Below are 14,070 nucleotides of genomic sequence, written 5' to 3' on the forward strand. Positions count from 1 at the left end.
CGCAATATAATTCACATATATAATCAATCTCACATATATGCTTATGTATAATGATTTTCTTGACTTGACTCACTAATGTATGCATGTGGCGCCATACGGAAGTTTCAGAATTTATCACTGCTGACCCAAAGGTACACCTATCACTGGTGTTCATACACCTCGTTAGCATGTTACATCACTGGTGTCCCGAAGGCACACCTATCACCGGTGATCATACACCTTGTTAGCATCACTGGTATGCGGCCTCAGCGGCACACCTGGAATAATATATGCATATGATGCATGTCATACATTCATAGACTCAACATTTAGCATATTACACATATAAGATTCATATTTCATAATTATGATTTATTTTATTAATCCAACTTTAATAGTCCAATAGTCCAACAGTCCAATAGTCCAACGGTCCAATAGTCCAACGGTCCAATAGTTCAACAGTTCAACGGTCCATTCATGGATCGTAGGTCACAAGTCATGAGTACATATTTCATACAGTCATATCCTCATAGGTCCGCATAGGTCTCATATATACTTCATATACTCAAGTCATAATAAGATCTTCATAAGTTCGCATAGGTATTTTTATTCTAAAACTTATTCTTTTTTAACATCAATTACATATTTATTAATTAATAGGAGGCTTAGCCTTCCATATCTTTATTAATAAACAATTTATTCATTTTTTTTTCTTTTATAAAAATAGTATAGTTATTATTTACTACGGACAAGAAATCAAGTAATGCAAAAAGCAAAGCACATTAATAACAATATTTCATACAAACAAACAACAGGCATAAGATCGGGAGCCAATCTAACAAACAACTATTTAACGATTACTCCAACACCCCCAAGCGAGGTTTCCCACTCCCCCCCTTACCTGGATAAAAAAGAATTCGGCAGAATCTCCTCTTTTTCTTCTTAGATGATTATCGAAACAAGGGCAGAACCATCTCTATTCTCCTCCTCTTTCAAAACCTAGGCAGAACCTTATTTTCTTTTTCCTTCTCTCTCTCTTACTTTCTCTCTCTATTTCTCCAGAATTTCTTTCTCTCTAGAATTCTGAATTTCCAAAACCTTAAGCCCCTATTTATAGAAATTTTGAAGTTACTATGCACTATGCACTATTCATTAAAATAATATTATAAATTACTATGCACTATGCACTATTCATTATTATATTCAAATTAATTAAAATTTTGAAACGGAAAGAATCCGCAGCCCACGTTTCAGCCGCCCCTTCACTGTGCAATTGCATAGTAAAATACTATTCATACATACGTATACGTAATTAATAAAATACGTATATATAAATAGTAAAATACGTATACATGAATAGTAAAATACGTATATAAATAGTAAAATATGTATATAAAAATATGATATATCTACTAAGAATCTCAATACATAAAAATAAAATTTTGGGATGTTACACTCTAGGTCCTTAGTTAGTGGTTGATATGGTAGGAGGTTGAGGGCTACAACCCTTAACCAAGTACTTAATGAAAAAGTTGTGTGATTCCTTGAGAATAATTAGTGGGAGAATTCTATAAGTGACTTGATAATGCATGCCAAGGTTGTGGTAAGCCTATATCCAATTATACTATTCTTGACGGTGGAACTAGACCTTCCTAGTGTAAGTGTTAAGGACCAAGAAATAAGAAGTGGGATTGGTATCCCATTTTACTGTGATCAAACAGACACTTTGGGTTTTGAAAACAGTTGGGTTGGTTTAATAGGATGGAACTCACTTAAACTGTTCATTTTGTTAGGAGATCTCCATAGGTGAATGTGTGATGACACATTGGTTAATATGTTTGCATATGATGCGTGTTGAGGTGTGTTCATATGCATTGTTGATGTCTTGTGTGACATGGTTTGGATTAGATACATGTTTACTTGGAGTGTTGTAACTTTCATGTATGATTGTGGTGTAATGTTATATATTATAGGATTGTTTTCTATATATACTTGTTTTCAAACTCTAACCCTTTTTGTTTTTATGGAAGTTTGGACTGCATGATCATACGTTATATAAGAGTAGATCAGGACAAGATATGAGGAGCTACTGTTGGTAAGGGTATGATCTTTTATTGATGACAATGCTACTGCATATAACTTTATAGTCGTACTTAATTGACATTAGGATACACTACAAGAAAAACTGTTATTATCTACGGAATATTATCTACGAAAATTTTTCCATAGATAAAATTTAATTATATATCTACGGAATATTATCTACGGAATTTTTTCCGTAGATAAAATTTAGTTATCTACGGAATATTATCTACGGAATTTTTTCCGTAGATAATGTCCAGTTATCTACGGAAATTTCCGTAGATAAGTTATCTACGGAAATTTCCGTAGATAACTTAGCTACGGAAATTTTCGTAGATAAATTCCGTAGGTAAAACATATTTTTATTATCTTTTCATTTTTATTTATTATAAAATAATTAGAATATTTAATTTAACATCATTAAAAAAAATAATCATTATAAAATTTATTCTTTTTTAGTTTAATTATTTATTATAATACTTTTTAGTTACCGTATTTACCAAAAAATTATTTTTAATTAAAATATATTTTAGAATTTTAGTTAATTCATTATCATTCACTCACTTGATTAAAAAGTGATAAAATATAATTAATTTTTAATTAATTTAATAAAATAAAAACTTTAAAATATATATCTAAAATCTGTAATAATTTCTTAAATACAAATATTTAATTAATTAATTTTAATATATACTAAATTTAATATTAGAAATTTTATAAATATTTTAGTTATAATTTTTATTATCTTTTGATTTAATATTAGATTTCTTTTGATTATGAAAGATATTTACCTGGATTTGAATTATGATTGTTATAATCTTTTGATTTAATATTGGATTTTATTTATTATAAAACATAATAAATAAAATCTAAAATCTAGAGCAATTTCTTTGATACTAATAACCATTATAAGATTTAATTAATTTAATTTCATTATTTATTATAATACTTTTTGGATAATATTTTGATTTTTAGTAACCAAGAACGGGTCAATCTCAAACTAGAATGGGTCATTCTAGACTACAAAAATGGCTTATAAAGATTAGATTGGAATGGGTCGTTCCAACACATGATTATATGAGTAAAATGCGAAGCCAGAACGGGCCGTTTAGATTTGGGAATAGGCAATTCCAAATATGGGCGTTGCAGGTAAAATGTGATTTTAAAACGGGCCGTTCTAGTTTTGGAACAGGCCGTTCTGAACATTTTCTATTTTGCCTTTTGATTATTCTGTTGGACTTCTTGTTGGATGTGATGTGTAGATATGTGGTTGATTTTGAGAATGATCATGTTTTGATATGTATTAAAGTGCTCTATGGGTTTCTACGGAAAACCTGTTTATGAGAAAGAGATAAAATAAGAATGTTTTGATCATGTTTACGGGAAACCTGTTTAATGATAACGAGGAAAAATATATTTTTATCACGTAAATTAAAAAATACTCGTAATAATATATTTGAAAATAAATTTGTTAATTTTTTTAAAAAGTTAAATTTATTAATATCATTAATATATAATAGACTTTTATTAAGATAGACTAAATTTTTAAAAAGGTTAGACCTATAGAAAATTCATAATAAATAATAAATCAGATATATATATTCCAAGTATGAATTAACTTATTTTCATCCCTAACATGATATAGAGAGAGAGTCATATGTTTAGGTTTTTTACTGGAAGAAAAATTATTTCCACGTATTAGCCCTAAACAATCAAAATTATTACAGTACTAGAAGGGTAATGTACAATGTAAAACAAATAAATAAATAAATAAGGGGAAGAAATGGAGTGTAAAAACTAAAAACCCTACTCATTCATTCCGCTCCGCAATCGCGAACCCTAACCCCTTCTCCCTCCAAACAAACACCAACCCCCTCCTCCTCTCCCTCTCTTCAAATCCCCAAACCTCCTCCTCCAACCCCCGCTTCCCCAACTCCCTCCTCCACTCCTACACCGTCGTTGCTGCCTCTCCCTCTGACTCCCTTGCCTTCCTCTGCCACATCACCCAAACCCATTCCTCTTACCAGGCCCACGGCTTCTCCAAGTTCGAGCCCGTGGTCCAGGTGAACCGGCCCACCACCAGCGGCATGAGCAGCACCGTGGAGTCCTTCAGCGGGCCTAGGGTTCCATTTTTCTTATTAGCTTCTGCAAAGTCTTATTTTTAATGTATGCATAAACTAGTTTTAGCTTATAGAGCTTCTTCAACTTGTAAGCTGATTAATTTGCCTTCATTCACAGGCATTTGAGAGTAGAGCTGCTTGAAGGGGTGGTGGCATATCATACTGGGCAGTTGGAGAAATCAAGAAAAGCATTGGGCTTTGCAAGAGCAAAATTTGTCCAGGTGTGATTAAAGTATTATAGCATATTTTGAAAAATTAATTGGGTAGAAGAAAGAAAGTCAAAATTTTATGCTTCTGTTCTATTTTTTGGTCTCCATGTTTCATTGCTATGGTTATTGGTCGCTGTGACATATAACATAGTCTTACAAGATGCACTTCAATGAGATAAAGATCAACTCAAGCTCAAGCTCCTATAACATTCAGAATTCAGCATTACTAATTTTAAATTTTAAAGACACCACTACCGGTAGATATTGAAAATCCCTCTGGCTTCAGGTTTTTTGAAATAGACTGTGTTTTTTTTTTGTATGCCCCCTACACCCTTTTTATCTTTCAAAGAAGGAAGAGAAAGAACTTAACTGTCCAGCCAAATAGACATTTTGTACTTTTCTCCTCTTGTAATCAATGTCTTGTTTTTGTTGCAGCTGCAAGTGCCAGATGAAGCCCTATCACTTGTTATGAGCATGGGGTTCTTTGAACTTGATGCAAAAAGAGCATTGCGAATGAACAATCAAGATGTTGGGAGTGCCATTGATTTTTTTGTTGAGGAAAAGGTGAAGAAATTACAAAAAAAGGAGGAGGATATTCAGCGAAGAAATGAAATTAAGTGAGTGATACTTAATTAATGTTTATTAACATTATTTATTTTAGTTACTCTTTCTAAATAGCTTGCTTCCAGGGAACAAAAGCGTTATGGGATGACACCTTTAAAAAAAGCTGTAGATCCAGAGAGATTGAAGGAATTGGTCTCTATTGCGTAAGTGTTATTTTTGTGTTGTATTGTCTAGTATTGATATTTGGTGCAGTAAAGAGGCTACTTCTTTGTACTTAATGCAAGTACCTATGCTATAGCACTTATAATTAATTTATTTTGTTCATGCGTGGCTTCTATCCTCTAGCGTTGCATGCATACATGCAATTCTAACATGAAGAATTCATTATAACCCAAGTGGTTGTGACATTGCTGGGTTGTAACCTTTAATTCTAGATAAAATATGTAATAAAGGCTTGGTGGGTTGAGTTTCATGAAAATTAATTGAATCAACCTTGTGTTACACTGAATATAAGTAAACCCTACACACAACTTTACGCTTCTTTATGAGCCAAAATGTATAGGACCCTGCAATCACATAATGAAATTGAAATGCCAACCACTTGAACTATTTATGTTTCAGCACCCAAGGGTTACTATCCAACTTTAAACAGAACTGAAAATCATTATTTAAATCCACCAAATCAATTTGGATTTGGGAATTCCCTGGAGAAACATTTTTTGAACTTCGTTGGTGGTGAATTTTTGTCTTCCTGCAACATCTCGTAGAGAAGTTATTTAGGAAATAAAACATATGTTGTTGTTTACTTCTGTCCGGATTTAAATTAAGCTATACATATATTTTTTAAAATATTTAAAAAAATCCATTCTCTAATAAATACATGCTAAACTTTATGTGATAACATGAACAAAGAATGAAGTGGTCCTTTTCTCTATACCCGTCTCTGTTTGGGAAATTTTTATAATAAAAGTAGAGTTCCTCGAATTTCATAACTCCTAACCCATAAGAATACCCAAAATTTCTCTACATTTCTTTGTTTTTGACTCCTAGCTTCTGTGCCATGGTGCCAGTTGTAAGACTCATAACAAATAGTTTTGGAGACTTTCTAATGTGGAACTTACTGTGAAATTATTTACCATGAATGAAGAATAACTACTTAAAATGGTAATTGTGCATAATATATTGGCTTACATTCTACACCAAAATAAAAAAAAAAAAAAATTGGCTTACATAATCATTCCAAGTGGTTGTGTTTGTTCTTGGTTTTCAATATTGTTTCGTAGTTTCTTCCAATGGATCAGTGTATCTGCAAGAGAATAGTACTATTTGCTTTTGACTAGTTCATTTACGCAGATGGAAGCATATGCTTGGACATTTTACAAAATCAATGGAGCCCAATTTATGATGTAGCTGCAATACTTACCTCAATTCAGGTCCTAGTTATCCTCTATCTTTTGACATTGCTTTAAGACTATTAATGTTGGCATTGAATTTATGCTTCTGTGAAGTTATGAAAGAGCTCATATGGCCTTATTTTTTATAACTTCATTGTTTTGTAATGTCAGATTTTTTCCTTCTTAAATAGAAAACCATAAGAATTTATTGTATTCATTTTTAATTCCATCACTCAACAAATTAGTAAGCATTTTGATAGAATGCATTTTTTTTGCATTGTTCTGAATATTTTCTGTTCACATGAAACTGGATTTCCTATTGCAGTCGTTGCTTTGCGACCCAAATCCTAACTCTCCAGCAAATTCAGAAGCAGCTCGGATGTTTAGTGAAAACAAATGTGAATACAACAGAAGAGTAAGAGAGATTAACAAAATATTTGTTAATAAATCCTTATATTATAAATCACTTTTTTCTTAATTGTGAAAACATTTTTATTATATTCTCTTGCTCTTTTTGTATCTGACCTTGGCTTTGATTGTCATTTTTATTTCATCAACCTAGTCTAATGTGCTAATGAGTTATATTGTGTGTGGGTTTCGTATTGGCAGCATCAACAAATGACCAGGAAGTTTTTAGTTTCTGTTATGATGATAGATTTTGTCATGGTTTTGAAGAAGTGTTGGAACGGTACTGCAGGGAATTGGTCCCTCAATTAAAGCTTGCATGTATTGAAACATTAGCCAAACTTCATTTCCATTTTATTTTCCCTGTAATTCGTATCAGCTCTCTGCTTATGCTTTTTTCCCTGAGAAGTGATTTTATTAATATTTCTAACCAGGTAAAACTATTTATAAAGATTGGTGTGGAAAGGTAAGTTACCTACGGAAATTTCCGTAGGTAAGTTATCTACGGAAATTTCCGTAGGTAACTTATCTACGGAAATTTCCGTAGATAAGTTACCTACGGAAATTTCCGTAGATAAGTTACCTACGGAAATTTCCGTAGATAAACGCATCCGTAGATAAATTCCGTAGCTAAACGCATTCGTAGATAAATTCTATATCCGTAGATAAAATCCGTAGATAACGTTATCTACGGAAAATTTTCCGTAGATAACGTTATCTACGACCTTATTATCTACAGATTTTTTTCCGTAGATAATCCGTAGATAATTATCAGTTATCCACGGATTTTCATCATTATCTACGGATTTTTTCCGTAGATAATGTTGATTTTTCTTGTAGTGATATAGGATTATTTGGGATTACTATACACATATATATGACTTGTTTATATTAGTTCAGATGTTTTACTTTTATACTTATGTTATGTATATATGTATGATGCATTTTTTTTCTTTAATCATGTATGTCTTACTAATCTAATTTCTACTATTAGTGATAGTGATTTCATTCAGACAACCATGATAGGTCATTATAGACTTGAATATCAATACAATTTTAAGAAAAGAGAATTAATTGAGTATTAAAATTAAAAAAAAAAAACTTATAATAAGTATTATTTTTCATTCAATTAGGTGAAGGATCTTCAACATCCTCTAATAAGAATTTTAGTGAGATATAGATATAAATTAGATCAAAATTATTTATAGAATATATTTTATAATAAAAGAAGAAAATGATAGAAATGTAAATAATTATAAATATTGTGATAAAAATAAAAATAAAAATTAATTATTTGAATTGTTAGATGAATAATACATCTCTAAAAAATCATATTAATATACATAACTAATTATAGATTTTTATTATTATTATTAATATATATATATATATATATATATATATATATATCAATATCATGATATTATGTTTTTTGGTAGACCACTTGTATTATAGGCAAATTATCTCTCAAAAGTATTTAACATAATTATAATTTAAAACTCAAACTCGAGACTACTAATTAAGTTGAAATAATCCTATATCAATTAATTTTAGTGTTCATTATTGTTGTGTGATTGATTTGAAAGTTGATCTTATTTATAAGGGGCATTACAACAAAATTGTCCTATAAAGACAAAATATTTGTTACTAAAAATTATTTTTACTTGTACTGTAGATATAATATATATTAGTATATTATTAAAAAAATACAGGTATAGACTATAATGACATATACTATATGTTGTTAAACATTTAAAATTAACACTAAAATTATTTATAGTTATACGTTAAATAAATTTATGTCTATATATTATATACTTATAGTGATATTTTTTATGTGTCATTTTTAAAAAATAATTTTTCATATTTAAAATAACTATATACCCATTAATATATAACATTCTGATATTTCGTAGGTATAGGATTTACAAACATTTTGTCAATCATCTTTCATATATCAAAGGGAAAATTGAATAAACATACGTATGTAAAGAAGAATTTTCCACACCATCATTTAGGATGTGTGTAAAGTTTAGAAATGAACAATAATAATTATAAACATAATACGGCTGAAAAAAATAGATAAAATTATATATACAATGAGTAGAAAATTTAAGGTGTAAAAAATAATCAAAGTTGATAAATATGCGATTCGCGTTCATATTTTCCCAACAAGTGTGTAGAGTTGAGCTCAGCTTAAGGTAGGTAAATTCTGGATTTAAATTTTAAAAAGTATTCTTAAATATTTTAAATAAAAGCTAGGAGTGAAAAATATCACTATAGAACTTAGATATCCTAATAACAACACTCCTAAGTCTATCAATCACCTCTAACATACCTAATAGAGAACAAATAATAATGGTAAAAAGTGCAAAGAACATGGGAAGACTGTATTAAAATCCACTAAAAGTCAACAAAAACGAAATAAAAGTAAACTATAACATTTATGATAAAAATCCTCTCCGTAAAAGAAGGAACAAAATTAAATTATGCTCAATCCCCATAAGATATTAGTTTATCTGCACAAGCATTCCCCTCCCTATAAATGTAAATGTATGAAGAAAAAAATTCACTTATGCAAACAAGTATTCTTAATTACTAATAATATTTTTTAAAAAGAATTATTAATTATCAAATAAATATAAATAATGGAATTTTTTTTAATTAAGAATACCCCTTCTAATATTATGAATTTTCCTCTTTCTATAAAATGGAAACATATATCCCTCATTCTCTTCATTACATGAAAAAAAAAATTCTCATATATCACTAAAAAGAGTCACCATCAACGTGATTCACTACCAGCTACACATGTAAGTCATTTAATTAGTTAATTTTGTCCTACTCCCATGAAATGTCAAGATCATCGTAGTCTCGATCACACATGAAAAACATATGTTAAGCTTGTAAAAAGAAAACAACATATAAACATTATGTCAACATCAAATGCACATCTTACAACATTTTATCATACAATTTCATTTGTTCATGAATTACAAAACACGCAACTTAATTATAAAATCATAACTTTTTAGCCTAAATATGACAATTTGACTTTTACTCACTAATTTAATCATAACTTGAGTTCTAAACCTCCTTTTTGAATGATTCTAACACCATTGGAAAGCTAACATATCTAAGACTACAACCCTTGTGAAGAAATAAAAAGTAAATTAATTCATTTAGGACGTTTGCATGGGCATGAGTGGGTACGAGTGTGCCATTTGTATGCCTTAGGAAAAAATTCACAACAAAGTGTGAAAAATTGCATAACTCCCACCCAACTCAATTCACTTAATTTAATCCATTATCATCACAATTAACACTCAAAATATACTTCTATACCATCAATTAAACAAATGCATACATTACTTTCAGAATTCATCATCAATTTTATCAATCTTTACTCTATAATTCAAAGGTTTCTACAAAACACTCATAGGTTCATAATAAAAAACACTCAACATAAAATTAATCACACACATAAATCAATTATCACATATAAGACTCATGAGAAACACATAGAACTCTAATTCTCCTTTCTCAAGTTAAATCATGATTTTTTCCCGAACTAGATATACAGGCAAAAAGTGATTGCAACACAACAGATTAATTGACTCTCAAGGGAGAAAATCCTCACTCCCCGTCATCTCAATAACATTAGGTGACGATTATAGAGCTTCAGGATGATATTCTTCCTATTTTTCATGCATTTCTTCTACTCCATATAGAAGAGCTAGCGTGTAAACATATGAGGGAAGCGTAAACATGAAATACCAAAAAATTAACCTAACTTTTTATAAAAATTGCTCTTTCCCTAATTTCTTTTTAAATCAAAACATAATTAAATATTTCACTATACAAAAATATATATTTTTCAAAATATATTTAATTACATAATTAATTAAAATATATATTTTCTCCAAATACTTTCCATAATAAAAATAATTTCATAAATATTTTTTATTAATTAAAAATACTTATTATTATTAAAAGACTCTAAAATATTTTTTAAAACTCATTTAATTAATAAAAACATCCTTTTAACAATTTTAGAAAATTTGGGATCTTACAATTGATCCTAAAATGTATATACATCATTGTAAATTTTGCTATATATGATCCATAAGATTCACAACTATATTTTATTGTACGTAACATTCTCACTGATGTATTTTGAAGTTTGAAATCTTTGAATGTTGCTATAGCATGCTATTGCTATGGCAGAAAATTATCTTCATTCAACTTGAAGCACAATTGGATTGTAAAAATATTGTAGTGAAGGTTGCACAAAGAAAGGAGACAATAGCTTTAATTTGATAGATCGATCCAGTTGTAACACCATGAAAGGTATAAAACGTAAAAACACTTATGTTGATAAAAATGAGAATTTAGTTTACCAGACTTAAATTTTTTTTTTATTAAGATCAGTTGATTAAACATTGCACATATATATCACTCACGTACAAAGTTGAGAGCTCAACTAACTTAAATATTGATCAACCAATACAATTATTCAACTATCAAGCGCGATAGAGTATATATACTCTGAAGGCATTCTTCGCCTTATATTATTCTAAAATACTTAATCAAGAGCGCAACACTTATTTTTCTTCTTAAGTTATTACTTGTACCTTTAATAATTCATTTCTTATATATGTGGAGATGCAATTGCCACAAGAGGGAATTTTTTACGAACGGATAATCCAGCAGATTCAGTCATGTCCAATGTCTGATCCCCAATTACTCCACCAGGCACTGTCCAATTAAATTGGTGAACAAGGTTTGCTAGGGTCAGTTCATACACAACCATGGAAAACATGATTCCTGGGCAACGTCTCCTTCCTGCACCAAATGGAATCACTTGGAAATCATGTCCTTTGATATCTATTGAACTATTTAAGAACCTCTCGGGTTGAAACTCTTGAGGTTGGTCCCAACATGAAGGATCTCTTGCAATTGCCCAAGCATTAACTATTATTTGTGTTCCAGCTGCAATGTCATAACCCATCACTTTGGCATCTTGCATGGATTCCCTTGGAAGCAATAAGGGAACTGCGGGATGTAATCGAAAAGTTTCTTTAACCACTGCCTTTAAGTAATGCATGCTACTCAAATCATCCTCAGTTATGTGAGTTCTATCACCAACCACGTTCCTCACCTCATCTTGTAGCTTCTGCATCACAATTGGATGCCTTAAGAGTTCTGTCGTGGACCATCCTAGCATTGAGGAGGTCGTTTCAGTACCTGCAACAAACATATCCTGAAAGAAATACAACCATATCCATTGTCAACGTCATATTCTATCTTTAAATTCTAAGACGGAAAATAAAAGTTTACAGCGATTCTGCGTTTGTTGCCAAATTTTTGCCTAGGAAAGTTGTGTAAAAACATACAAGTGAAGTTAAAAAGAATTTATAACTTTTGTTAATTAACCTGGAGTAGAGAAGTTATAGCAACATATTCTTTAAATAAAATGTGTAACTTTACAAGATTCATGTTATTGAATTTTGAATGAATCCAATCGAATTTCATCTGATAGTAAAAAAAAAAAAAAAAAAGTGTGTCGTCGAAAAGAGTTTATTAAAGAAATATTGGACTGATTGATTAAAGTAAAGTCTTTTGGAAATTAATTATCAAAATGAGATTGTTTAGAAATATAATTACATGAAAGATACGGGCCAAAGCTATATTTTCATGCTAAGTAGATTTGACTTGCATCTTCCATGTTGACTACCTAAAATGAGAATATATTTCACACACCGCCCAATTTTAAAAATTAAGCAATAAATTATGGCTAATATTGTATCAATATTGTTATAATATCCAAACACGATATTAATATAAAATATCATTTACCTTTCAGTTTTTTGTTCACGTCATTTTCAATTGACATTAAGGATGACAAGTGATGCATGCATGCTTTAATTACAGAATACGTAGATATTTTATGAAGTTAGAAACTAGAAAAGTTAGGGACTAATCTTACGTACCAGAGCCAAAGCCTTTATAGTTGTTCTATCAATCTGGAATCCTACGGCATTTGTCTTTTGTACCCACAACAAAATGTCCACAAAATCATTCTGCCCTTCACCATCACCATCATCATGCACATCGTGTCCTCTCTTACTAACATGCTCATCAACAACTTCTTCCAGAAACTCATCGAGCTGTTTAGCCACTCTCTGTGCTCTACCATGCACTCCATTAACTCTTCCCAAAAAATCAAGCCAAGGTATATAGTCTCCTAAAACTGAAGCGCCCATCAGCTCCATCATCTCATTTATTGGCTCCTGAAACTTACTCCCACCTTCTCCACTGTATCTCCTTCCAAGAGCAGCTCTACACACTATGTCATTGGTGACTGTAGAGAATAAATCAGTTAAATTCACATGCATCAAAGAAGAACAACATTGTCTAATCTTTTCCATCATTATGGAGATTTCCTCTTCTCTCACTGCACGAAAGGATTGAACCTTTTTGGCACTGAGAAGATGCAAGACGCAAATGCTCCTCATTTGCCTCCAATTGTGGCCATATGGAGCAGATGTCACGTCTTTGGAGTCATACAAGAAGATATCAAACATCTTACGATGTGGTCTGTTGGAGAAAACTTGGTCATGGGTTTTCATAATCTCACGAGCAGCCTCAGCTGTTGAGGCCACAAGAACTGGAACTTTTCCAAAGTGAAGTAACATCAAAGGGCCATAGGTTTGAGCAAAGGATTGGAGAGTGCGGTGAGTTAGGGTTCCAAGTTGGTGGATGTTTCCTATTATTGGAAGCTTTGGAGGAGATGGTGGTGTTGTTGCAGAATTGGAATTATTATTCCATTTGAGAAGAAGATTGAAGAGGGTGCGTAAAAGAAAGAGGATGATGACGGTAACCAGTGGGAAGAAGAAGCTGCATGAAGAAGAGTTTTCATGCTGAGAGGTCGACATTGGCTTTCAGTTGTTATAGATGATGAATGACTATGCTATAATAACGACTCAAGATATGCGTACTTGTGTAGTGTCTTTTCTTTAATTCGCTGCTTAAGTATCAAGGCAGATTCAGGTATTTATACAGGTTCGAAGTTACATAAGCTACGTGACGTGTTTGTGTTTGTGTTTGTGGAGAATATGCACACGCAACACGTTTATTATATGTAATAGTATTAAAATGGCATGAATACATGCATCGATCGGCATCACGACTGCCGACAGCGGGTTATGCCTTTTGCACATTCTAAATTAAAAAATAAAAATAAAAATACCAAAATTAATTTTTTTTTAAAAATTATTTATCAAAATAAATACTTTGTGTTAACCTGACACAGAT

General features: G+C 30.8%; 1 protein-coding gene and 2 long non-coding RNA genes across 4 annotated transcripts; 2 read left to right on the forward strand and 1 right to left on the reverse strand.

Annotated features, from left to right (window-relative positions):
- Nucleotides 1-3,807: 3,807 nt before the first annotated feature.
- LOC145958353 (uncharacterized) lies at nucleotides 3,808-5,134 on the forward strand. Its single transcript, XR_014434088.1, has 3 exons — nucleotides 3,808-4,402; nucleotides 4,826-5,007; nucleotides 5,080-5,134. It is a non-coding gene; the product is annotated as an uncharacterized LOC145958353 (long non-coding RNA).
- Nucleotides 5,135-5,163: 29 nt separating this feature from the next.
- On the forward strand, nucleotides 5,164-6,994 carry LOC145958352 (uncharacterized). Of its 2 annotated transcripts, XR_014434087.1 has the most exons (3): nucleotides 5,188-6,387; nucleotides 6,674-6,763; nucleotides 6,958-6,994. It is a non-coding gene; the product is annotated as an uncharacterized LOC145958352 (long non-coding RNA). The 2 variants fall into 2 exon arrangements; XR_014434086.1 differs by having other exon boundaries at nucleotides 5,164-6,387; nucleotides 6,674-6,994.
- A 4,149-nt stretch (nucleotides 6,995-11,143) lies between these two features.
- On the reverse strand, nucleotides 11,144-13,796 carry LOC145958355 (cytochrome P450 736A117). The gene is made up of 2 exons (XM_083075322.1): nucleotides 12,747-13,796; nucleotides 11,144-12,016 (listed from the first exon to the last, which is right to left on the reverse strand). The coding sequence occupies exons 1-2, from the start codon at nucleotides 13,689-13,691 to the stop codon at nucleotides 11,405-11,407; spliced, it is 1,557 nt and encodes a 518-aa protein (XP_082931448.1). The 5' UTR covers nucleotides 13,692-13,796; the 3' UTR covers nucleotides 11,144-11,404.
- Between the last annotated feature and the right edge of the window lie 274 nt (nucleotides 13,797-14,070).

The sequence above is a fragment of the Cajanus cajan genome, chromosome 1 (genome assembly GCF_000230855.2).
Source record: "Cajanus cajan strain Asha chromosome 1, NIPB_CcT2T_4, whole genome shotgun sequence".
Taxonomy (NCBI): domain Eukaryota; kingdom Viridiplantae; phylum Streptophyta; class Magnoliopsida; order Fabales; family Fabaceae; genus Cajanus; species Cajanus cajan.

Coding starts and splice junctions, on each gene's coding strand:
- LOC145958355 (XM_083075322.1), bottom strand. CDS start 13,691: ATGTCGACCTCTCAGCATGAAAACTCTTCTTCATGCAGCTTCTTCTTC. Junction 12,017..12,746: donor CTATAAAGGCTTTGGCTCTG/GTACGTAAGATT, acceptor TATTTCTTTCAG/GATATGTTTGTTGCAGGTAC.